The sequence below is a fragment of the Mustelus asterias genome, chromosome 5 (assembly GCF_964213995.1).
Source record: "Mustelus asterias chromosome 5, sMusAst1.hap1.1, whole genome shotgun sequence".
NCBI classification, from domain to species: Eukaryota; Metazoa; Chordata; class Chondrichthyes; order Carcharhiniformes; family Triakidae; genus Mustelus; species Mustelus asterias.
Window position 1 is genome coordinate 32,537,693 of NC_135805.1, and position 27,519 is coordinate 32,565,211.

General features: G+C 46.2%; 1 protein-coding gene across 1 annotated transcript in view; it reads right to left on the reverse strand.

Moving 5' to 3' along the window:
• The window catches only part of nr2e1 (nuclear receptor subfamily 2, group E, member 1), a 166,497-nt gene that overhangs the window by 19,544 nt on the left and 119,434 nt on the right, over positions 1 to 27,519 (reverse strand). Inside the window, exons 5-7 of the mRNA XM_078213652.1 lie at positions 6,078 to 6,224; positions 3,529 to 3,625; positions 1,303 to 1,452 (exon numbers count right to left, since the gene is read on the reverse strand). Coding sequence (XP_078069778.1) covers positions 1,303 to 1,452; positions 3,529 to 3,625; positions 6,078 to 6,224 — 394 coding nt within the window. The remainder of the gene's footprint in view (positions 1 to 1,302; positions 1,453 to 3,528; positions 3,626 to 6,077; positions 6,225 to 27,519) is intronic.

Sequence of the window (27,519 nt, forward strand, 5' to 3'; positions counted from 1 at the left end):
TTTTCCCCGGGTCGGTGGTGACGTTCACGAGGGGTCATAGGTTCAAGGTGAAGGGGGGGAGGTTTAACACAGATATCAGAAGGACATATTTCACACAGAGGGTCGTGGGGGCCTGGAATGTGTTGCCGGGCAAGGTGGTGGAGGCGGACACACTGGGAACATTTAAGACTTATCTAGACAGCTATATGAACGGAGTGGGAATGGAGGGTTACAAAAGAGTGGTCTAGTTTGGACCAGGGAGCGGCGCGGGCTAATTGTTCCTTGTTTCTCGTTTCATGGCTTCATTCTATGATCATCTTGCTGGTGCCAGTACAGAGCGAGACTGCGGATAGTTGGGAACCTGTCTCGGGGGCAGGGAATTCATATGGTGTTCGTGGAAGTGGAAATGACTAGGATTGGGAAGCATTTTCCGATCGGGGCCATTGTGATCTCCGGGACTCGTTTCGATCGCCTCAGGGGGTCGGAGAGGAATTTCCCAGATTTGTTTTTCCCCATATTGGCCCTGGGGTTTTTCACTCTGGGTTTTCGCCTCTCCCTGGAGATCACATGGTCTGGAATGGGGGGGTGGGGGTGAGTTAATAGGTTGTAATGAACAAAGCATCGTAGCTGTGAGGGACAGCTCGGTGGATAGGATATTGGTATGTAGATAGGCTGGAAAATTGGGCGGGGATCCTGGATTCAGGATTCAATCCTGGACCGGGGAGCGGCGCGGGCTTGGAGGGCCGAAGGGCCTGTTCCTGTGCTGTATTGTTCTTTGTTCTTTGTTCTTTGTGAAATTCCCTTAGTCGCCACACTCTGGTGCCTGTTTGGGTCAATGCACCTAACCAGCATATCTTTCAAACTGTGGGAGGAAACTGGAGCACCCGGAGGAAACCCATGCAGGCACAGAGAGAATGTGCAAACTTCACACAGACAGTGACCCAAGCCGGGAATTGAAACCAGGTTCCTGGTGCTGTGAGGCAGCAGTGCTTGCCACTGTGCCACCCCGATACATGTCCATAGGGCCCATTGCTGGCCTCAAATAGATCCCAATGCCAATCGAGTTTCAATATCAGCTCCCAAAGCGAACCCCAGGAGCCGTGGATCGTTCCCTGGTACCGGGTGTAAGTCCCAATGTGAAACAGACTCAACACAGCAGGAGGAGGCCCTTTGGCGATTCGAGTCTGCACCCGATTCAAAGATGCCTCAGACTGGAGAACTCCTGCAACCTGGTCCGCGGGTAGAAGCTGCGAATTCACCATCAAGGTTAAGGTGCGAGCGGTAATGTGTGTCTGGAAGTTTTACACAGGGAAACGGACTAACCCGCTTTAAAAGTCACGATGCATTTCAAACAGGCGAATTCAGTGGCGTCCACACGGAGCTGCCTAAACCGTGCGACCACCTCCTGCAGAGCATGGATTTCCGCAATGATCTTGTTCAGCTTCTGCGAGTCTGTGTTGTCGCTGTTCATCCCTGGAGGGAGAGAGAGAGAGACACCGAGTCACTAAATCTCAACGTTTACTTGTCCAAATCGCTTCACTCCTTTGAAAGCGGCTCGAGTGGCTGGATTCGTTTACCCATTTCACAGAACTAACAGGGGGGAATCGGTGACCGAAATCAAACCGACTCCCAAACCATTTCATCCACCTGCAGCGTCCCAGCTTGTGAATATCTTGTATAAAAGCAAATTACTGCTGGATGCTGGAAAATGCTGGAAAATCTCAGCAGGTCTGGCAGCATCTGTAAGGAGAGAAAAGAGCTGTTTGGAGTCCAGATGAACCTTTGTCCTTACAGATGCTGCCAGACCCGCTGAGATTTTCCAGCATTTTCTCTTTTGGTTGTGAATATCTTGTGCCACTTGCAATTTTAGTAATAGAAACATAGAAAAACGACAGCACAATACAGGCCCTTCAGCCCACAAAGTTGTGCCGAACATGTCCCTACCTTAGTGATTACTAGGCTTACCTATAACCCTCTATCTCACTAAGTTCCATTCAAGAATGGCTTATTTTTAGATGCTGCAATAAATAAAGCACCCCGGTAGTCGCTGATGCATTTGCAATGTGTTGCAGTTGTAAATGGAGGTTTCATGTTTGCAATAGAGTTGGATGTTGGCCGCTTGTGCAGCGGGGGCGGGGGTGAGGATCCTCTATCACTTCGCTTGACTTTTGCAAACTCACACTGGAATTCAGGCTAATCCCACATGGATGGTCAGAAAGCAGACACTGGCTGAGTGGGTACCAATGCCCTGTACTTGTGTAACTGTTGCAAGGCATCATAGCAACTCCTCACTCAGCATCACTTAGTGGGACAACTGTGGCATTTCTACCAATGGAATGAACCTGGTGAAACAAGGTTGCTGCTATCTGCTGTTAGAATCATAGAATCCCTACAGTGCAGAAGGAGGCCATTCGGCCCATCGAGCCTGCACCAACCACAATCCCACCCAACCCCTATTCCCGCCACCCTTGCTAATCCCCCTGACATTAAGGGTCAATTTAGCATGGCCAATCATAGAAATCATAGAATCATAGAAACCCTACAGTGCAGAAGGAGGCCATTCGGCCCATCGAGTCTGCACCAACAACAATCCCACCTAGGCCTTACCCCCACTACCCCTCACATTTACCCCACTAATCTATCTAACCTACACATCCCAGGGCACCATGGGGCAATTTTACATGGCCAATGAACCTAACCTGCACATCTTTGGACTGTAGGAGGAAACCTAATTTTGCATGGCCAATTCACCTAACCCACACCTTTTTGTTATCTCCGTGGTCACCCAGGAAGCAGGCGGGTGAATCTTTAGATTATTTGTAATCAAAGGGATGGAGACTACCTGGAACAGCTGGTAAACAATATACAAACCCGAGTAATGATGTATTTCTTATGCTGTTGATGGAGAAATGTTTAAAATTCAGAACTACCTCCACAGCATTGGACAGGGAGAGATTTAAATCCACCAGATTTAAAAACCGGGATTAATGGAATTCCTGTTCCGGGGATGTCCACAGAAACTAGCACCAAAATGTCTAACATGCATCCTTCCATATGTCCTACCCCTCCTTTTAACTTGCAGAATTTTAATTAAATTTGAAACAAATGTATTGGGCATAAATTCATTGATTTAAGATAAGGCAAATTACTGTGGATGCTGGAATTTGAAACAAAAACAGAAAATGCTGGAAAATCTCAGCAGGTCTGACAGCATCTGTGGAGACAGAATAGAGCCAACATTTCAAGTCAGGATGACCCATTGTCAGATCAAACAAAGGATCATCCAGACTCGAAACATAGAACATAGAACAGTACAGCACAGAACAGGCCCTTCGGCCCACGATGTTGTGCCGAGCTTTATGTGAAACCAAGATCAAGCTATCCCACTCCCGAAACGTTAGCTCAATTCTCTTTCCACAGATGCTGTCAGACCTGCTGAGTTTTTCCAGCATTTTGTGTTTTTGTCATCAACTTAAGTGTTATTTAACAGAATGGCATGGATTCCAGCTTTAAATCTTAACCTTTATTTTTAACTATGTTGCAACTCACCCGAGACGGCCAGTAGAGTGCTGGAATCGATTGGAATGGCCCATTGAGCGATACCCAAGACAAAGAGTTCCCTCCAAGCATCTTCCAAAAGGATTAGCTGGAGTGAGACAGAAACATCATAAACGTCTGTATTATTTGGGGGTCATTTTAGATTTCTTGGATTTGCTTGTTAGGACAGGATTTTACAGGAGAAAATTTGGATGTGGTTGAAAACAATTTTCTCGAAAGTGAGCCCTATGTTTGTAAATGGTGATCTGATCTTAGGAGGGGCTAGGAGCGTCTAATATCTATAGAAAGATACCCAGCTAGGGGATTTTCACAGTAACTTAATTGCAGTGTTAATGCAAGCCTACTTGTGACACTAATAAATAAACTTTAGAAACTTATAAACCTCCCGTTTCCCTGTACGGCGAACCTGTTTCTCCTAATAGTCTACTGGAATATCCCAGTTCCTTCTCGGTCTTCTTGGATTTCATGATTTTCCTGTACCTGTCCCTATCTTTGCACATTCTCGCAATGGGCACACACCCACTCTGGTCTTTTTGCTCCTGATAAAAAGCGGCTAATTCACCCCCCCCCCACCGCCCCCCCCCCCCCGCCCCCCCACCCCACACCCACGAATTGAAATTTGTCCCCTAATCTTTTTTCTGAATGATGAAATAATTTAACATACAATCTTGATGTTAAATACCGAATTACAACAAACTGGTGGTAAAATATGATTATCTTAAACGCCATTCGCCCAGAGTCAAGGTTAGGTGGAAATTAGGGCCTTGGATATCATTGCAGAGGGGTTGTTGGAACAGTGAGAGCTTCAAGTTTTTAGCTGTCTCGATCATCAACAACTGTCCTGGTTCCCCCATGCCGACACTATAGTTAAGAAAGCCCACCAACGCCTCTACTTTTTCAGAAGACTAAGGAAATTTGGCATGTCAGCTACGACTCTCACCAACTTTTACAGATGTACCATAGAAAGCATTCTGGCTGTTTGGTATGGCTCCTGCTCTGCCCAAGACCGCAAGAAACTACAAAAGGTTGTGAATGTAGCCCAATCCATCACGCAAACCAGCCTCTCATCCATTGAGTCTGTCTACATTTCCTGCTGCCTCAGCAAAGCAGCCAGCATAATTATGGACCCCACGCACCCCGGTCATTCTCTCTTCCACCTTCTCCCGTCGGGAAAAAGATACAAAAGTCTGAGGTCACCTGCCAACCGATTCAAGAACAGCTTTTTCCCTGCTGCTGTCAGACTTTCGAATGGACCTACCTTGCATTAAATTGATCTTTCTCTAAACCCTAGCTATGACTCTATTACTCTGCACTCCCTCATTTCCTTCTCTATGAATGGTATGCTTTGCATAGCGCGCAAGAAACAATACTTTTCACTATATGCTAATACATATGACAATAATAAATCAAATTAAATCAAATCAAATCAGTTCCCGCCCTTCCCATTTCCTGATCAGTGTTGAACAGTGAGTGTGTGAAGTATTGGAGAGCTAGTGTGTGGTGGCTGAACAGTGCTGTCCAGTGAGTGCATTCGCTCTGCTGCGGGAGGCACTGGGACACCTCCTGGGCGCTTCCGAGGCACACCAGGTAAAACCGGAGGCAGTTTGTGCCCCTAGTCCCGAAAGAAAATCCTCAAAAACCTGGGGACAGGTCTGAGACACATCTGATATCCATTCCTGCGGTGGTTTAAAAGAGATCTTTCCCCACTTGGAATATATTTTCCCAACATAAATATGAAAAAGGCCGAAAATTAAAATATTAATCCTTTTCGATGAACACCATTCTCTTCAACTCCAGGGAATGGTTCATTGGGCTTCCAGCTCAACTTCTCTGACAATTATGTGGTCATTTAAAGTTGCCATTCCTTCTGGGTGCTTACCTGAACTCTCTGGCTCCCAGGCTGCTTCCTCTTAGCTGTCTATTTATTGACGAAAGGACCCATACAAGAGTAACCCGGTTAATGATCACCATGAAGCATCTTCAGTGAGATCTTCACCTGAGTGCTAACTTGCTCAGCCTCCCTCCACTTTTCATTCTCAAGCTTCGTGTTTCTAACCACACCTGGGAGCAGTTTGCAATCTAACCTCTCATGACTTCTGAAAGCTGGAGTCGGATGTTTTGTAAGCGGAAGAAAGAGCTTGTGTTGTGGGTGTTGGGAGGAGTGATGATTATAACCCACCCATTGACTCTGTCTACACTTCCCGCTGCCTCGGGAAAGCAGCCAGCAAAATCAAGGAGCACCCCGGACATTCTCTCTTCCATCTTCTTCCATCAGGAAAAGTTTGAAAACAGATACCAACGATTCAAGAACAAATTCTTCCCTGCTGCCATCAGACCTTTGAATGGTCCTATCAATTATTAAGCTAATCTTTCTCTTCACCCTACTTGTAACTGCAACACTACATTCTGCACCCTATCCTTTTCTGCTATGTACTCAATGAACGATATCTTTGCCTGCATAGCATACAAGAAACAATACTTTTCGCTGTATCCCAGTACATGTGACAATAATAAATCAAATCAAAATTGACTCCACGAACCTGATCCTGGAATGGGAGTGTGGAAAATGCGGGCACGCTCTTGGCCCACTTGATGCTCATGAAGAGTAGTCTGGCAGCAGATTCACACACCGATTCAGTCGCCACTTCATACAGGTACATAGGTGTGCTGTTAACCTCGTGAGGGTACTGTGGAAAAAGATGACAGTGTCATGTACTGTTCAGAGGGGAGAGCAATAATTGTCATGCATTGCACTCATTGAAAGGATTGTACCAACATAACTTGAGGTGTCATTGTCATCTATTTGCTAACTGAAGTTTTAAAAACATATTCCTTATTATATTGAAGCTATCTGTATCCTAACTTGCAGCAGCTTTGTTCACCTGTCATCCCAGTGCTCAATCATCTGCATGGACGCCTTGTTTAGAGCACGTCAATTATTCAGCTTTTCACCGTCCTCCTCAATTTCTTCCTCCATAATCTCCAAGTCATTCTGTTGCTCTGATTCTGGACCCCACTGCCTTCAGCCCATCACTGACACCCCTACCCTCAGCTGCCTTGGCCCCAAACACTGGGAATTCCATCCCTGAAATGCTCCACCTCTCTATATCTTTGGCCGCTCCTTTGGTCACTTGTTCTAATGTCTTCCACCTTGGCTCAGTGGGGATTTCTGTCTCAGAACATTAGGGCATTTTTCTGTAGAAACATAGAAAAACTACAGCACAAACAGGCCCTTCGGCCCCACAAGTTGTGTCGAACATATCCCTACCTTTTAGGCCTACCTATAACCCTCCATCCTATTATGTCCCACGTACTCATCCAGGAGTCTCTTAAAAGACCCTATTGAGTTTGCCTCCACCACCACTGACGGCAGCCAATTCCACTCGCCCACCACCCCTTGTCTGAAAAACTTCCCACTAACATTTCCCCTGTACCTACCCCCCAGCACCTTAAACCTGTGTCCTCTCGTAGCAGCCATTTCCACCCTGGGAAAAAGCCTCTGAGAGTACACCCGATCTATGCCTCTCAACATCTTATATACCTCTATTAGGTCTCCTCTCATCCTACGTCTCTCCAAGGAGAAAAGACCGAACTCCCTCAGCCTATCCTCATTAGGCATGCCACTCAATCCAGGCAACATCCTTGTAAATCGCCTCTGCACCCTTTCAATCTTTTCCACATCCTTCCTGTAATGAGGCGACCAGAACTGAGCACAGTACCCCAAGTGGGGTCTGACGAGGGTCTTATATAGCTGCATCATTATCCCCGGACCCCTAAACTCAATCCCTCGATTGATAAAGGCCAGCACACCATACGCCTTCTTAACCACCTCCTCCACCTGCGGGGCCGATTTTAGAGTCCTATGGACCTGGACCCCAAGGTCCTTCTATGTTAATGTTAAAGGTGTTATATAATACTCGGAGTACAGAAGGAGGCAATTTGATCAATCGGGCTTGTGCCAGCTCTTTGGAGAGCAATAATCCCACTCCCCTACACCTTTGATGGAGTAATCTGCTAATCCCACTTCCCTATTACTCTGGTAGAGCTATCTATTAATCCCACTTTCCCGCTCCTTTCATTGAGAAATCTATTATTCCCATTCCCCCGCTCCTTTAATTGGGAAATCTATTAATCCCACTCCACCTGCTCCTTTCATTGAGAAACCTATTAATCGCACTCCCCCACTCCTTTCATTGAGAAATCTATTAATCCCACTCCCCCTTCCTTTCACTGAGAAATCTATGAATCCCACTCCCTCTGCTCCTTTCATTGAGAAACCTACTAATCCCACTCCTCTGCTTTCATTTAGAAATCTATTAATCCCACTCCCCCGCTCCTTTCATTGAGAAATCGATTAATCCCACTCCCCCGCTCCTTTCATTGAGAAATCTCTTAATCCCACTCCCGCGATCCTTTCATTTAGAAATCTATTAATCCCACTCCCCCGATCCTTTCATTTAGAAATCTATTAATCCCACTCCCCCGCTCATTTCATTGAGGAATCCATTAATCCCATTCCCCCGCTCCTTTAATTGGGAAAATCTATTAATCCCACTCTGCCGCTCCTTTCATTGAGAAATCTCTTAATCCCACTCCCGCGATCCTTTCATTTAGAAATCTATTAATCCCACTCCCCCGATCCTTTCATTTAGAAATCTATTAATCCCACTCCCCCGCTCATTTCATTGAGGAATCCATTAATCCCATTCCCCCGCTCCTTTAATTGGGAAATCTATTAATCCCACTCTGCCGCTCCTTTCGTTGAGAAATCTATTAACCCCATTCCCCTTCTTCTTCCATTGAGAAATCTATGAATCCCACTCCCATTGCTCCTTTCATTGGGAAATCTATTAATCCCACTCCCCCGCTCCTTTCATTGAGAAATCTATTAATCCCACTCCCCCGCTCCTTTCATTGAGAAATCTATTAATCCCACTCCGTGTTCCTTTCATTGAGAAATCTATTAATCCCACTCACCCTGCTCATTTCATTGAGAAATCTATTAATCCCATTGCCCCACTCCTTTCATTGAGAACTCTATTAATCCGACTCCCCGGCTCCTTTCACTGAGGAATCGAATAATCCCACTCCCCCGCTCCTGTCATTGAGAAATCTACTAATCCCATTCCCACTGCTCCTTCCAATGAGAAATCTATTAATCCCACTCTCCCGTTCCTTTGGTTGAGAATTCTATTAATCCCACTCCCTCGCTCCTTTCACTGAGAAATCTATTAATCCCATTCCCACTGCTCCTTCCAATGAGAAATCTATTAATCCCACTCCCCCGCTCCTTTCATTGAGAAATCTATTAATGCCATTCCCCCTGCTCCTTTCATTGAGAAAGTTATTAATCCCACAGACCCTGCTACTTTCATTTACAAATCTATTAATCCCACTGGATGAGAATATAGGGGGCATGATTAGTAAATTTGCAGATGACACCAGGATTGGTGGCATAGTGGACAGTAAAGAAAGTTATCTCCAATTGTAATGGGACCTTGATCAATTGGGCCAGTGGGCTGACGAATGGCAGATGGAATTTAATTTAGACAAATGCGACGTGATGCATTTTGGTAGATTGAACCAAGGCAAGACTTACTCAGTTAATGGTAGGGCATTGGGGAGAGTTTACAGAACAGAGAGATCTAGGGGTACATGTTCATAGCTCCTTAAAAGTGGAGTCACAGGTGGACAGAGTGGTGAAGAAGGCATTCGGCACGCTTCGTTTCATCGGTCAAGACATTGAATACAGGAGTTGGGACATCTTGTTTAAGTTGTTCAAGACATTGGTAAGACCACACTTGGAATACTGTCTGCAATTCTGGTCACCCTATTATAGAAAGGATATTATTAAACGAGAAAGAGTGCAGAAAGGATTTACTGGGATGGTACCGGGACTTGACGGATTGAGTTATAAGGAGAGGCTGAATAGACTGGAACATTTTTTTCTCTGGAGTGTAGGAGGAATATATTAATCCCACTCCCCCGCTCCTTTCATTGAGATATCTATTGATTCCACTAACGCACTCCTTTGACTGAGAAATCTATTAATCCCAGTCTCCCGCTCCTTTCATTGAGAAATCTATTAATCCCACTCCCCCGCTCCTTTCATTGAGAAATCTATTAATCCCGCTCACCTGGTTCTTTTATTGAGAAATCTATCAATCCCACTCCCCCCGCTCCTTTCATTGTGAAATCTCTTAATCCCACTCCCCCTGCTTCCATTGAGAAATCTATTAACCCCATTCCCCTTCTTCTTCCATTGAGAAATCTATGAAACCCACACCCACTGCTCCTTTCATTTAGAAATCTTTTAATCCGACTCCCCCACTCCTTTCATTGAGAAATCTATTATCCCACTCCTACGCTCCTTTCATTGAGAAATCTATTAATCCATCTCCCCCGCTCCTTTAATTGGGAAATATATTAATTTCATTCCCACAATCCTTTCATTCAGAAATCTATTAATCCCACTCCCCCGCAACTTTCATTGAGAAATCTATTAATTTCACGTCCCTGCTTCATTCATTGAAAAATCTATTAATCACACTCCCCTGCTACTTTCACTGAGAAATCTATTAATCCCACCCCCCTGCTCCTTTCATTGAGAAATCCATTAATCCCACTCCCCCTGCTCCTTTCATTGAGAAAACTGTAATCCCACTCCCCTGTTCCTTTCATTGAGAAATCCATTAATCCCACTCCCCCTGCTCCTTTCATTGAGAAAACTGTAATCCCACTCCCCTGTTCCTTTCATTGAGAAATCCATTAATCCCACTCCCCCTGCTCCTTTCATTGAGAAAACTGTAATCCCACTCCCCTGTTCCTTTCATTGAGAAATCCATTAATCCCACTCCCCCTGCTCCTTTCATTGAGAAAACTGTAATCCCACTCCCCTGTTCCTTTCACTGAGAAATCTATTAATCCCACTCCACCGTTCCTTTCATTCAGAAATCTATTATTCCCACCCCCCTGTTCCTTCATTGAGAAATCTATGAATCCCACTCCCCTGTTCCTTTCACTGAGAAATCTATTAATTCCACACCCCCGCTCCTTTCATTGAGAAATCTATTAATCCCACTCCCCCGCTCCTTTCATTGAGAAATGTATTAATCCCACTCCCCCTGCTCCTTTCATTGAGAAATCTATTAATCCCACTCCCCCTGCTCCTTTCATTGAGAAATCTATTAATCCCATTCTCACTGCTCCTTTCATTGGGAAATCTATTAATCCCACTCCCCCTGTTCCTTTCACTGAGAAATCTATTAATCGCACTCCACCGTTCCTTTCATTGAAAAATCTATTAATCCCACCCCCCCGCTCCTTTCATTGAGTAATCTATTAATCCTACTCCCCTGTTCCTTTCACTGAGAAATCTATTAATTCCACTCCCCCGCTCCTTTCATTGAGAAATCTGTTAATCCCATTCCCCTGCTCCTTGCATTGAGAAATCTATTAATCCCACTCACCCTGCTCCGTTCACTAAGAAATTTATTAATCCCACTCCCCCTGCTCCGTTCACTGAGAAATCTTTTAATCCCACTCCCCCGCTCCTTTCATTGAGAAATCCATTAATCCCATTCCCCCGCTCCTTTCATTGAGAAGTCTATTAATCCCATTCCCCCGCTCCTTTCATTGAGAAGTCTATCAATCCCATTCCCCTGCATCTTTTAATGAGAAATCCATTAATCCCACTTCCCTGCTCGTTTCATTGAGAAATCTTTTAGTCCCATTACCCCGCTCCTTACGTTAAGAAATCTATTAATCACATTCCCCTGCTCCTTTAATTGAGAAATCAATTGATCCCAATCTCCCTGGTATTCTCATTGAGAAATCTATTCTTCAGTCTCCCCCTGCTCATTTCATTGAGAAATGCATTAATTCCACGTCCCTGCTTCTTTCATTGAGAAATCTATTAATCCACTCCCCCGCTCCTTTCATTGAGAAATCTATTAATCCCATGCCCCCCCTGCTCCTTTCATTGAGAAATCTATTAATCCCATTCCCCCGCTCCTTTCATTGAGAAACTATTAATCCCACTGCCCCGCTCCTTAAATTGAGAAATCTATTAATCCCACTCACCCTGCGACTCTCATTGAGAAATCTATTCTTCAGTCTCCCCGTGCTCATTTCATTGAGAAATCTATTAATCCCACTCCGCTGCTACTTTCATTGAGAAATCTATTAATTCCACGTCCCTGCTTCTTTCATTGAGAAATCTATGAATTCCACTCCACTCCTCCTTTCATTGAGTAATCTATTAATCCACTCCCACGCTCGTTTCATTGAGAAATCCATTAAACCCACTCCCCCTGCTCCTTTCATTGAGAAATCTAATAATCCCTCTGCCCCGCGACTTTCATTGAGAAATCTATTAATCCGACTCCCCTGCACATTTCATTGACAAATCAATTGATCTCAACCCCCCTTCTACTCTCATTGAGAAATCTATTCTTCTGTGTCCCCCTGCTCATTTCATTGAGAAATCTATGAATCCCACTCCCCCACTCCTTTCATTGAGAAACCTATTAATCCCATTCCCACTGCTCCTTTTATTGAGATTTCCATTAATCCCACTCCCCCACTCCTTTCATTGAGAAACCTATTAATCCCATTCCCACTGCTCCTTTTATTGAGAAATCCATTAATCCCATTCCCACTGCTCCTTTCATTGGCAATTCCATTTATCCCACTCCCCCGCTCCTTTCATTGAGAAATCTATTAATCCCACTCCCCTTCCCCTTTCATTGAGAAAACTAGTAACCCAGTCCCCGGTCCTTCCACTGAGAAATCTATTAATCACACTCCCCTTCTCCTTTCATTGAGAAATCTATTAATCCCATTCCCACTGCTCCTTTCACTGAGAAATCTATTAATCCCACTCACTGCTCCTTTCATTGAGAAATCTATTAATCCCACTCCCCCTGCTCCATTCATTGAGAAATCTATGAATCCCACTCCCCTGTTCCTTTCATTGAAAAATCCATTAATCCCACTCCCCCTGCTCCTTTCATTGGGAAATCTATTGATCCCACTCCTCATGCTCCGTTCATTGAGAAATCTATTAATCCCACTCCCCCTTCCTTTCATTGAGAAATCCATTAATCCCACTTCCCTGCTCGTTTCATTGAGAAATCCTTTAGTCCCATTACCCCACTCCTTACATTGAGAAATCTGTCAATCCCACTCCCCCTGCTACTTTCATTGAGAAATCTATTAATTCCACGTCCCTGCTTCTTTCATTGAGAAATCTATGAATTCCACTCCACTCCTCCTTTCATTGAGTAATCTATTAATCCACTCCCCCGCTCCTTTCATTGAGAAACCTATTAATCCGATTCCCACTGCTCCTTTTATTAAGAAATCCATTAATCCCATTCCCACTGCTGCTTTCATTGAGACATCCATTAATCCCAATCCCCCTTCAACTCTCATTGAGAAATCTATTCTTCAGTCTCCCCCTAACCATTTCATTGAGAAATCTATTAATCCTACTCCCCTGCTACTTTCATTGAGAAATCCATTAATCCCACTCCCCTGCTTCTTTCATTGAGAAATCTATGAATCCCACTCCCCCTGCTCCTTTCATTGAGAAATTTATTAATCCACTCCCCCTGTTCCTTTCATTGAGAAACCTAGTAATCCCACTCCCCCGGTCCTTCCATTGAGAAATCTATTAATCCCACTCCCCTTCTCCTTTCATTGAGAAATCTATTAATCCCATTCCCCCTCCTCCTTTCATTGAGAAATCTATTAATCCCACTCACTGCTCCTTTCATTGAGGAATCTATTAATCCCACTCCCCTGTTCCTTTCACTGAGAAATCTATTAATCCCACTCTCCCTGCTCCTTTCATTGAGGAATCTATTAATCCCACTCCCCCTGCTCCTTTCATTGAGGTATCTATTAATCCCACTCCCCCTGCTCCGTTCATTGAGAAATCTATTATAGAACATAGAGCATTACAGCGCTGTACAGGCCCTTCGGCCCTCGATGTTGCGCCGACCAGTGGTACCAATCTAAAGCCCCTCTAATCTACACTAATCTACACTATTCCAATATCATCCATATGTTTATCCAATGCTCTTAATGTTGACGAGTCCACTACTGCTGCAGGCAGGGAATTCCACGCCCTTACTACTCTCTGATGTCCTCATCAAATGTCCTTTCTGCCACCGTAATACTGTCCTTGACTAACAATGCCACACCTCCCCCTCTTTTACCACCTTCCCTGCACTTACTGAAACATCTAAACCCTGGAACCTGCAACAACCGTTCCTGTCCCGGCTCTATCCATGTCTCCGAGATGGCCACAACATTGAAATCCCAGGTACCAACCCATGCTGCAAGCTCACCCACCTTATTCTGAATGCTCCTGGCATTGAAGTATACACACTTCAAACCACCTTCCTGACTGCCAGTATACTCCTGCGACCCTGAAACCTCATCCATGACCTCACTACTCTCAACCTCCTGTACACCGGAGCTACAATTCCGGTACCCACCCCCCTGCTGAATTAGTTTAAACCCTCCTGAAGAGCATTAGCAAATTTCCCCCCCAAGATATTGGTACCCCTCTGGTTCAAGTGCAGACCATCCTGTTTCTAGAGGTCCCACCGACCCCAGAAAGAGCCCCAATTGTCCAGGTATCTGAATCCCTCCCTCCTGCCCCATCCCTGTAACCACGTGTTCAACTGCTCTCTCTCCCTATTCCTCTCCTCACTATCACGTGGCACGGGTAACAAACCAGAGATAACAACTTTGTTTGTTCTAGCCCTAAGCTTCCACCCTAACTCCCTGAATTTCTGCCTTACATCCCCATCCCTTTTCCTACCTTTGTCTTGAGTGCCTATGTGAACCACAACTTGGGGCTGGTCCCCCTCCCCCTTAAGGATATCGAAAACACGATCCGAGACATCGTGGACTCTGGCTCCTGGGAGGCAACACACCAACCGCGAGTCTCTCTCGTTCCCACAGAATCTCCTATCCGTCCCTTTAACTATGGAGTCCCCAGTGATTAATCCTCTACTCCTCTCCCCCTTCCCTTCTGAGCCACAAGGACAGAATCTGAGCCAGTGACCTCTCCACCATGGCTTACCCCTGCTAAGTCATCCCCCCCAACAGCATCCCACTCCCCCTGCTCCTTTTATTGAGAAATCTATGAATCCCACTCCCCCTGCTCCGTTCATTGAGAAATCTATGAATCCCACTCCCCCTGTCCTTTTCACTGAGAAATCTATTAATCCCACTCCCCTGCTCCGTTCATTGAGAAATCTATTATTCCCATTCCCCCTGCTCCTTTCATTGAGAAATCCATTAATCCCACTCCCACTGCTCCTTTCATTGGGAAATCTATTAATCCTGCTCTCAACTCCCTTCATTGAGGAATCTATTAATCCCACGCCCCGCTCCTTGCATTGAGAAATCTATTAACCCCACTTCCCCTGCCTGTTTCATTGAGAAATCTATTAATCCTACTCCAACGCTGCTTTCATTCAGAAATCTATTAATCCCATTCCCTCCCTCCTTTCATTCAGGAATCTATTTCTCCCATTCCCCCGCTCTTATGATTGAGAAATCTATTAATCCCACTCCCCCGCACCCTTCATTGAGAAATCCATTAATTCCACTCCCCTGCTTCTTTCATTGAGAAATCTATTAATCCCACTCCAGTCCTCCTTTCATTGAGTAATCTATTAATCCACTCCCACGCTCGTTTCATTGAGAGATCTATTAATCCCACTCCAGTCCTCCTTTCATTGAGAAATCCATTAAACCCACTCCCCCGCTCCTTTCATTGAGAAATCAATTGATCCCACTCCCCCTGCTACTCTCATTGCGAAATCTATTCTTCTGTCTCCCCCTGCTGATTTCATTGAGAAATCTATTAATTTCATGTCACTGCTTCTGTCATTGAGAAATCTATTAATCCCACTCCACTCCTCCTTGCATTGAGTAATCTATTAATCCATTCCCCCATTCCTTTCATTGAGAAATCTATTAATCCCATTCCCCCGCTCCGTTCATTGAGAAATCTATTAATCCCACTCCCCCACTCCTTTAATTGAGAAATAGATGAATCCCATTCCCCCGCTCAATTCATTGAGAAATCTATTAATCCCACTCCCCTGCTTCTTTCATTGAGAAATCAATTAATCACACTCCCACTGCTCATTTCGTTGAGAAATCTATTGATCCCATTCCCCTGCTCCTTTCATTGAGAAATCTATTAATCCCATTCCCCCTGCTTCTTTCATTGAGAAGTCTATTAATCCCATTCCCCTGCGACTTTCATTGAGAAATCTATTAATCCCACTCCCCTGCTACTTTCATTGAGAAATCTGTTAATCCCACTCCCCTGCTCCTTTCAATGAGAAATCTTTTCATCCCACTCCCCCGCTCCTTTCATTGAGAAATCTATTAATCCCACTCCCCCTGCTCCATACATAAGAACATAAGAAATAGGAGCAGGAGTAGGCCATCTAGCCCCTCGAGCCTGCCCCGCCATTCAATAAGATCATGGCTGATCTGACGTGGATCAGTACCACTTACCCGCCTGATCCCCATAACCCTTAATTCCCTTACCGATCAGGAATCCATCCATCCGCGCTTTAAACATATTCAGCGAGGTAGCCTCCACCACCTCAGTGGGCAGAGAATTCCAGAGATTCACCACCCTCTGGGAGAAGAAGTTCCTCCTCAACTCTGTCTTAAACCGACCCCCCTTTATTTTGAGGCTGTGTCCTCTAGTTTTAACTTCCTTACTAAGTGGAAAGAATCTCTCCGCCTCCACCCTATCCAGCCCCCGCATTATCTTATAAGTCTCCATAAGATCCCCCCTCATCCTTCTAAACTCCAACGAGTACAAACCCAATCTCCTCAGCCTCTCCTCATAATCCAAACCCCTCATCTCCGGTATCAACCTGGTGAACCTTCTCTGCACTCCCTCCAATGCCAATATATCCTTCCTCATATAAGGGGACCAATACTGCACACAGTATTCCAGCTGCGGCCTCACCAATGCCCTGTACAGGTGCATCAAGACATCCCTGCTTTTATATTCTATCCCCTTCGCAATATAGGCCAACATCCCATTTGCCTTCTTGATCACCTGTTGTACCTGCAGACTGGGCTTTTGCGTCTCATGCACAAGGACCCCCAGGTCCCTTTGCACGGTAGCATGTTTTAATTTGTTTCCATTGAGATAGTAATCCCATTTGTTATTATTTCCTCCAAAGTGTATAACCTCGCATTTCTCAACGTTATACTCCATTTGCCATATCCTCGCCCACTCACTCAGCCTGTCCAAATCTCTCTGCAGATCTTCTCCGTCCTCCACACGATTCACTTTTCCACTTATCTTTGTGTCGTCTGCAAACTTCGTTACCCTACACTCCGTCCCCTCCTCCAGATCATCTATATAAATGGTAAATAGTTGCGGCCCGAGTACCGATCCCTGTGGCACGCCACTAGTTACCTTCCTCCAACCGGAAAAACACCCATTTCTTCCGACTCTTTGCTTCCTGTCGGATAGCCAGTCCCCAATCCACTTTAACACACTACCCCCAACTCCGTGTGCCCTAATCTTCTTCAGTAGCCTTTTATGGGGCACCTTATCAAACGCCTTTTGGAAATCCAAAAACACCGCATCCACCGGTTCTCCTCCATCAACCGCCCTAGTCACATCTTCATAAAAATCCAACATGTTCGTCAAGCACGACTTTCCCCTCATGAATCCATGCTGCGTCTGATTGATCGAACCATTTCTATCCAGATGCCCTGCTATCTCCTCTTTAATAATGGATTCCAGCATTTTCCCTACTACAGACGTTAAGCTGACCGGCCTATAGTTACCCGCCTTTTGTCTCCTTCCTTTTTTAAACAGCGGCGTAACATTAGCCGTTTTCCAATCAACCGGCACTACCCCAGAATGCAACGAGTTTTGATAAATAATCACTAACGCATCCACTATTACCTCTGACATTTCTTTCAATACCCTGGGATGCATTCCATCCGGACCCGGGGACTTATCCACCTTCAGTCCCATTAGTCTACCCAGCACTGCCTCTCTGGTAACATTAATTGTATTAAGTATTTCTCCTGCTGCCAACCCTCTATCGTTAATATTTGGCAAACTATTTGTGTCCTCCACCGTGAAGACCGACACAAAAAACTTATTTAAAGACTCAGCCATATCCTCATTTCCCACTATTAACTCCCCCCTCTCGTCCTCCAAGGGTCCAACATTCACTCTAGCCACTCTATTCCTTTTTATATATTTATAAAAACTTTTACTATCATTTTTTATATTAATTGCTAGCCTAGCTTCATAGTCTATCCTTCCTTTCTTTATCGCTTTCTTAGTCTCTCTTTGTTGTTTCTTAAATTTTTCCCAATCACTTGTTTCTCCACTATTTTTGGCCACTCTGTACGCAGCTGTTTTTATTTTAATACTCTCCTTTATTTCCTTCGTTATCCACGGCTGGTTCTCCCTTTTCTTACAATCCTTGTTTTTTGCTGGAATATATTTTTGCTGAGAACTGAAAAGGATCTCCTTAAAAATCCTCCACTGTTCCTCAGCTATCCTACCTGCCAGCCTGCTCTCCCAGTCTACCTTAGCCAATTCATCCCTCATCCTATCATATTTCCCTCTGTTCAAACAGAGGACACTGGTTTGGGACCAAACTTTCTCCTCTTCCATCTGAATCAGAAATTCGACCATATTGTGGTCACTAGACCCAAGAGGGTCCTTCACAATAAGATCCTTAATTCTACCTACCTCGTTACACAATACCAGATCCAAAATAGCTCGTTCCCTCGTCGGTTCCGTAACATGCTGTTCAAGGAAACTATCCCGACAGCATTCTAAGAACTCTTCCTCCATTCCACCCTTACCGACTTGAGTCTGCCAGTCAATGTGCATGTTGAAGTCCCCCATGATTATTGCCGTTCCGTTTTTACACGCATCCCTTATCTGCTTGTTTATAGCCCTCCCTACCTCAACATTATTATTTGGGGGCCTATATACCACACCTACTAGTGTCTTTCTCCCTCTACTATTCCTCATCTCTACCCATAATGATTCCACGTTTTGTTCCTCAGAGCCTATGTCATCCCTCAGTACTACCCTGATATTATCTCTTATTAATAGCGCGACCCCACCACCTTTTCCTTCCTGTCTATTCTTCCTAAACGCCTGATACCCCTGGATATTCATCTCCCAGTCCTGGTCACCTTTCAGCCACGTTTCTGTAATGGCCACTAGATCGTACCCACTCGTGCTGATTTGCACCATCAACTCATTTACCTTGTTCCAAATGCTTCGTGCATTCAGGCAAAGTGTCCTTATTCCAGCTTTTATCTGGACCCGCTTTGATGAGTCGCGAACACCCTCTCCCTCTACTCCCTTATCTAAATTACCGCCTTCATTCACTTGCACCCTCTCCTCTACCATTAATTTTGTAATTCCCCTTACCCCTGCATCCTCCACCCCATCAATTAGTTCCTTGATCCTAGTCAACTCTTCTAGCTCCCCTCCCCCCAACCTATCTAGTTTAAATTCTCCCCAGTAACCTTAGCCAACCTACCGGCCAGGATATTGGTCCCCGTGTGATTCAAGTTCCACCCGTTTTTTGTATACAGATCACCCCTGCCCCTAAAGAGGTCCCAATGGTCCAGGAACCTGAATCCCTGCCCCCTGCACCAGTCCCTCAGCCACACATTCATCTTCCACCTCACTCCATTCCTGCCCTCACCTTCCCGTGGCACAGGCAGTAATCCTGAGATTACTACCTTTGCTTTCCTCTTTCTCAGCTGTCTCCCTAATTCCCTGTACTCCCTTTTCATGACCCCTTCTCCCTTCCTACCCACATCAGCGGTACCAATATGTACCGCTACCTCAGGCTCCTCTCCCTCCCACCTCAGGATTTCCGGGACGCGACTAGCGACATCCTGGATCCCGGCCCCAGGGAGGCAGACCACCATGCGAGAATCCCGCCTACCTCCGCAGAAACGCCTGTCTGTCCCCTTCACCATCGAGTCCCCGGTTAATACCGCCTTCCTCCTCTTTTCCTTAGCCCTCTGAGTTACAGGGCTGGACTCCACTGCGGAGACACGGCCACTGCTGCTTCCCCCAGGCGGGCTGTCCCCCCCAGCAGTACTCAAGCAGGAGTACTTGTTGTGCAGGGGCAAATCCACTGGGGTGCTCTCAACCACCCTAGCCTTACCCTTCCTGGCCATCACCCACTTGGCCTCCTCCCGTTGCCCTGGTGTGACCACCTGATGATAGCTCTTGTCTATCACCTCCTCATTCTCCCTCATCAGCCTAAGATCCTCGAGCTGCAGTTCCATACATTGAGAAATCTATTAATCCCACTCCCCCTGCTCCATTCATTGAGAAATCTCTTCATCCCACTCCCCCGCTCCTTTCATTGAGCAATCCATTAGTCAAACTCCCCCGCTCCTTTCATTAAGAAGTCTGTTAATCCCATTCTCACTGCTCCTTTCATTGAGAAATCCATTAATCCCACTCCCAATGCTCTTTTCATTGGGAAATCTATTGATCCGACTCCCCATGCTCCGTTCGTTGAGAAATCTATTAATCCCACTCCTCTGCTACTTTCATTGAGAAATCTATTAATCCCACGCCCCACTCCTTGCATTGAGAAATCTATTAATCCCACTTGCCCTACCTGTTTCATTGAGAAATCTATTAATCACACTCCAACGCTGCTTTCATTCAGAAATCTATTAATCCCATTCCCTCCCTCCTTTCATTCAGGAATCTATTTCTCCCATTCCTCCGCTCTTATGATTGAGAAATTTTTTATCCCACTCCCCTGCTCCTTACATTGAGAAATCTATTAATCCCACTCCCCCTGCAACTTTCATTGAGAAAGCTATTAATCCCACTCCCCGCGCTCTTTTCATTGAGAAATCTTTTAGTCCCATTACCCCGCTCCTTACATTGAGAAATCTATTATTTCCACTCCCCCGCTCCTTACATTGGGAAATCTATTAATTCCATTCCCCCACTTCTTTCATTGAGAAATCTAATAATCCCACTCCCCCTGCTCCTTTCATTGAGAAATCAATTGATCCCAATCCCCTTGCTACTCTCATTGAGAAATCTATTCTTCTGTCTCCCCCACTCATTTCATTGAGAAATCTATTAATCCCACTCCCCTGCTACTTTCATTGAGAAATCTATTAATCCACTCCCCTGCTCCGTTCATTGAGAAATCTGTTAATCCCATTCCCCTTGCTTGTTTCATTGAGAAATCTATTGATCCCATTCCCACAGCTCCTTTCATTGGGAACTCTATTGATCCCACTCCCCATGCTCCGTTCATTGAGGAATCTATTAATCCCATTCCCCATCCCCTTCATTGAGGAATCTATTAATCTCACTGCCCGCTCCTTTCATTGAGTAATCTATTCATCCCAGTTCCCCTGCCTGTTTCATTGAGAAATCTATTAATCCCACTCCCCCGCTCCTCACTTTGAGAAATCTATTAATCCCAGTCCCTCGCTCCTTTCATTGAGAAATCCATTGATCCCACTATCCCTGGTCCTTTCATTGAGAAATCTATTAATCCCATTCCCCCGCTCCTTTCATTGAAAAATATATTGATCCCACTCCACTGGTCCTTTCATGGAGAAATCTATTCATCCCACCTCCCTGCTCCTTTCATTGAGAAATCTTTTAGTCCCATTACCCCGCTCCTTACACTGAGAAATCTATTATTCCCACCCTCGCTCCTTACATTGTGAAATCTATTAATCATATTCCCCCGCTCCTTTCATTGAGAAATCTATTAATCCCACTCCCCTGCTCCTTTCATTGAGAAATCAATTGATCCCAATCCCCCTGCTACTCTCATTGAGAAATCTATTCTTCTGTCTCCCCCTGCTCATTTAATTGAGAAATTTATTAATCCCACTCCCCTGCTTCTTTCATTGAGAAATCTATTAATCACACTCCCCCGCTCCTTTCATTGAGAAATCTATTAATTCCATGTCCCTGCTTCTGCCATTGAGAAATCCAATAATCCCAGTCCCCCGCTCCTTCCATTGAGAAATCTATTAATCCAATTCCCCCACTCCTTTCACTGAGAAATCTATTAATCCCAGTCCCCTGCTCCTTTCATTGAGAAATCTATTAATCCCATTCCCCTGCTCCTGTCATTGAGAAATCTATTAACCCCACTCTCCCGCTCCTTTCATTGAGAAATCTAATAATCCCACTCCCCGGTCCTTTCCGTGAGAAATCTTTTAATCCCACTCACCCGTGAAGGAGGAAAAATACACAGTTGGGCACACATAAAATGGTTGCCTGGGAAAGAGACATTAAACGGACACTGACTTTCAGTACAGACAACCACCTGAGATTAAAACATAAAGGATTGACAGATATCCGAAGTTAAACATACAGAAATGAAATCCTACTGGAAGCCAGCCAGGGCTTAAAGATAAGGACAATAGGGATAGATAATGAGATCAACCACAGGTGGGATCGGGAATACATAACTGCAGGAAAACCAATTACTGTAAATTACTATATGAATAGGCCGAAACTAAATACCATTGATATCCACTGACGTAGGCAATGTATCCATTCCTAAGACAATGCGATGTTAACATGTTCATGTCTGTATCTGTCTGTATTTGTCTATAACGATGTGTTAACGATCGATCACCTACTTGATTACAATGATGTGATAATGGCTAGATGTCCGGTCCATCTATTGTGTAAAGGGTATAAAGATGGACTGCTCCTATTGTCTCATTGAGAGAAGGTTTTGCTGCTTGTTAGTGCCTTTTCTCCACGAAGCTTCGTTAAAATAAAACTGTATTCTTGAAACCTTCAAGCCTGACCTAGTGGTACTTTTCCCACAACAATTGGCGTAGTCAGCAGGGTCCTAGTACTGGTGAGATCGATTGGCCACGATCGGAGCCGGGGTAGAGATCACTGAATCTGTGAGAGTCAGACAAGGTCAAGAATACAGTTTGCAAGGGGTTAAACTTAAGGGGTTAAACTTAAGGGGTATTTGTAGTAATAAGTATTGTTGTATATGATATAGTGATAAGTACTAACTGCTGATAGTGATAAGTAACTGTTGCTTGTGCTGACCGACAAGAGGACAAGGTAGTGCCTGTCTCAAAACCCTGCCTTAGACCGGTTGTTCAGAGGAGAAACCTCCCACACGAAGGTCAGGAGATTGAAGTGGGTAAAGAGACACCAAGGGCACTTAGGATTGTGAAGCACAAGTGGCAGAGGTCGGTTAACATCAAACTCTGCAGTGCCGAACAAATGCAGAGTTGCCATCTGATTGCATGAAAGTTTGAAAAGTTGGGAACTGTACTGTCAATGTTGTGAAAAGCGGGGCGGAAAAGGAGCTTGATCAACTCTGACCTAAACCGGACTCCGGTGGAGAAGCACATTGCCGAGGTGGTAATAGTGGAAGCCGTGAGTATAACTTGAAACCCTGTAACGGTAGTGAAACACGGTGCTAGAGTAGTAATAGTGGCCGGGGGTAGTGAAGTCCCTACGGTAGAGAGCACACTTTACAAGGGAGTAATCGCGGCCGGGGTTAGTGAAGTCTGCGAAATGGCAGATAATGAAGTTAAAAGGGGACCTGCAGGATCCCTCATTGAAGTTTATATGACAGACAGGAAAGAGTTAATAAAGAGAATGCAAAAGGATGGCTGGGATACTTCTCACACCTTAGAGCAGCAGAGAGAGTGGATAGATAAAGAAAAGAGAAACAAGACAAAGAAGATAGGAGTATTGTTAATACATCAGTTAGCTGGTCTAATTGAGCAAGTAGTCGCCTCTACTAAGAAGTGGAGAGAAGATAAAGAAAGGATTAGAGAATTAGAATCCCGAGTGAGGGAACTGGAAAAGCAAAACCAGGTTTTAGAAGAAAAGCAATGGAGAGGGGAAACTGTTCCTCTCCCTCCTTATGAGTCCACACACAACAGGGACCAACCGCTCCTCCAGAGGAGTGGGAAGCGCTAGAACACAACTTAGCACCAGTAACCCGAGGGGGAACAAATGCGCGACCAAAGGCAACTTATCAACCCTTCACCCCAGGTGAGAGACAGCAGATAATGGCTTCCCCGGGTAAATTACAACCTAGAAGCGCAAACACTAAATTCTGGGAAGAATTAGACACAATCTGGGTAGGACACCAATTACACCTGAGAGACGTACACCAGCTGGTCAGGGCAGCCTGTCCAGCGGATAAGTGGAGGCAGGTAGCAGGTGGACCCACCGTTCCTCCAGCACGGGATTATAATGGGGACAGTGGACACATGAAGTCACCCTAACATCGGAGATAGATGCCCAACAGGCACCCTTCACCCAGTTTAAAGCAGAGATTCAGAGGGTATTAGGGAATGCTCCCACTAACTGGAGCAGAATTACCACAACAAAACAGTTAAAAGGGGAAGGAGCTTCTGAATACGGGGAACGGTTGTTCCAGGTATATCAAGAGTGCTCAGGACAAGGGAAGCCAGGTCGAGGGGATCGAGCGTTCATCCAGGCTTTTAAGAATGGACTCTCCAGCGCTCACCAGGTCATCCTAAAAATGGGAGTGATTATGTCCCAAGATTACGATGAACTGGTAGAGTGGGCTAGCGGAGTACCGGGAGAAGAGAAATCCCAGGCAAGAACAAGGCTAGAAAGAGTAGCAGCCTACAGTAATGGGAATGGGACAAAGTCTAAACTGACTTGCCACAATTGTGGCCGGCAAGGACACTTTGCGAAGGATTGTGGGACTCCACGGAAAGGGAACAGATTTGGGAACAGTGGGAAACATTGCAGCCACTGTAATAAATATGGACACACGGGCCGATTTTACCAAATCGGCTCTAAGTGCCGAGTGCGGCCACAAATCAGACTCACGCCCGGCAGCCATACGCATTTTTTCGGTGCGGTTCTAGTGGGCGGGGCCTAGCGCATTTGCATCTGTCGGAGCGCTGACCTGCGCATGCGCAGTTCGGGAGGAATCTGACAGAACGCGCCCGGGCGCAAAACAAAAAGCAGAGAGCGGAGAGAGCCTCTCTGCCGTTCATCCTCTGGTCGGGGAGGGAGGGGGGAGGGAGGGTGGGGTGGGAAGGGGGGAGAGGGCGTGACTTATCATTCCCTTGGCGGGGGGAGACGGGGTGTGACGGATCATTTCCTTGAAGGGGGGGGGGAGAGGGGGTGTGACGTCTCATTCCCTGGGGGCGGGGGGAGAAGGGGTATGACTCTCATCCTCTGGTCGGGGGGGGGGTTCCGCTGCCTGTCTGCGGCCGATCCCTCCTGGCACCATCACTGGTACACTACCAGCCACAGATTACTCTTCCCTGCAGGTGTGAGAGAGTGGGAGAGATGGCTGTGGCTGGTAGTGTACCAGTGAATGATCCGTCACACCCCACCCCCCAGGGAATGATCCGTCACACTCCCTCTCCTCACCGCCCCCAGGGGATGATCCGTCACACCCCCTCCCCGCTCAAGGGGATGATAAGTCGCACCCCCTCCCCCCTCCCCCTCCACACCCACCCCCCCCAAGAGGGTGATGTGGGCCCTCTCCTCATCCCCGCCCCCCACCAGCGTTCCAACTGGGCCCGCCTCCCCCCCTCCTCCGGCAGACGCCAGCGGACCTGTGTGAAGCCCGGTCCCTTCAGCCGTGGCTCGAAGTCAGTGTCCAGAACGTGCTGCAGGCTGTCGAAGGACTGAAGGTGAGCGGGGAGGATGGTGGACGGAGACCACGATCGAGGTAGGTTAGGGGTGTGCTCTGCTGGGGGGGCCTGCCTCCCAGAGGGGTCCGATCCCGGTGGGGGGAGGGGGGCCACCTCCCAGAGGGGTCTGCTCTGGGGGGGGGGGGGGCTGCCTCCCAGCGAGGTCCGATCCCGGGGGGGGGGGGGGTCTGCCAGGGTGGTTAGAGGGGGTGTCCGCGAAGGGTGGGCCTCGGCGATTCCCCTGCCGAATAAAAGTACAAGTTGGACTTGTATTTAACAGGTCGGTAAAGGCGCGGACGCGAATTGGGCCGTACGCTGGTAACGGGGGAATTGATGGTAAAATTGGGCGCGTGCTTCATTATGCCGATTTCAATACATGCATTTAAATTGGCCCGCTGGTCGATTCTGGTGCGCACCGGATCAGCTCCCGGATCGGCCGTTGGTACAGGCGCGATTGCCCTTGGGTCGGGTCTGGACCACGTTTTAGGCCCGATGCCCAACTTTACCACGATTTCACACCCGAAAACGGGCGCAAAATTTTGGTAAAATCGGACCCTCAGAAGCAGTGTGTTGGAATAAGCATGGGAAACGCCCGACCCGATCCATGACCACAGCACAACCGGAGGAACCACAGGACTTCCGGGGTCAGCAAGATTGACGGTCTGCAGCCCCCATTCACAAGGGTAAGAAGGAGGGAAAGATTTACGTGTCAGCACTCGTAGGGGGCAGGCAATGTGAGATGCTAGTGGACACAGGAGCATCCATATCTGTCACCGACCTACCCTTACCCACTACAAATAAAATGATTTACCTGACCGGGATAGGAGGGAACAAAACACCCACCTACCTGAGCGAGACCACGTTAGTAGAGATAAATAATCTGTATATACCAATGAGGTTTTATGTGTGCAAAAATAACGAGGGTACAACAATGGGAAATGATCTGATGAAAGAATGAGATTCTGATAGACTGTGGAAAGGGAGAATTAATCTGGCCAAGACAGGACGGTCAGAAAACTAGAATAGGGAAACTTACAAGTCACCTCGAAACTATTAAGGTGGCCACAGTCACCACCAGAAATTGGGAATTAGAAACAGGAGGGTTCGGAGCCATCTGTGCCTCCATCCCCGGAGTATGGGCTAAAACGAAGTTAGATACCGGTTTGACTAAAACAGACCCAATAAAGGTACCGGGACCGGAGCATAAGCCACACCGGCAATACCCAATCAAACCAGAGGCAGAGAAAGCTGTAGTGGAGATAGTTAAAGGGTTAGTGGAAAGAGGGATTCTGAGAGAAACCACAAGCACCACTAACTCCCCAACATGGCCTGTGAGCAAGCCTGACGGAAGCTATAGGCTCACGATAGATTACACCGGACTCAATAAAGTCACGTCCAAGTTGCACCCCATTGTAGCAAGCCCTTCGACAATCCTGAATGGACTGTCACAGGAGCATAAAATATTCACAGTATTGGACATAGCCAACGGATTCTGGTCCTTACCATTGGATCCTGAATCCCAAGACAAATTCGCCTTTACAGTGGGAGACAAGCAGTACACTTGGACTCGTTTACCACAGGGATTCCACAACAGCCCCGCTATATTCCATCGAGCAATGAGTGACATCCTGAACAGGGTAGAACTGCCAGAGGGTAGCACGGTCCTACAATATGTAGACGATATCCTAATAGCTTCGGAGTCCAAGTCAGGACATCAAGAAGCTCTATATTTAGTACTGAATGAATTAAAAGCCGCAGGGTTAAAGGTGAGCCCCAAAAAGGCACAAATCAGGAAAACACAGGTCCTATACCTAGGACACCTTATATCCCACGGACTTAAAGAAATGCCAGCAGACCGAAAGAAAGCAATACAACAAATGCCGCGACCCGTCACCGTAAGAGGGGTCAGAAAGGTGCTAGGACTATTCAACTATAGCCGGAGTTTCATCCCAGGGTTCACAAAATTAGCAGAACCTATACAAAGACGAGTCAAAGGGGGAAAACCAGCTTTAGATCCCGTAGAATGGGGACCCGAGCAGGAAGAGGCTTACACTAAACTAAAAACAGAACTGATATCAGCCCCTGGACTAGGATTACCCGATTCTAATAAGGACTTCCATATCCATTGTAGTACTGAGGGAGGGTTCTATTCCGCCGTGGTAACACAAGACCATGGTGACAGAAAGAGACCCATCGGATATTATTCCACAGCAGAAGGGCCGGTAGTCACCGGACTGCCAAGATGCATAGCTGCCT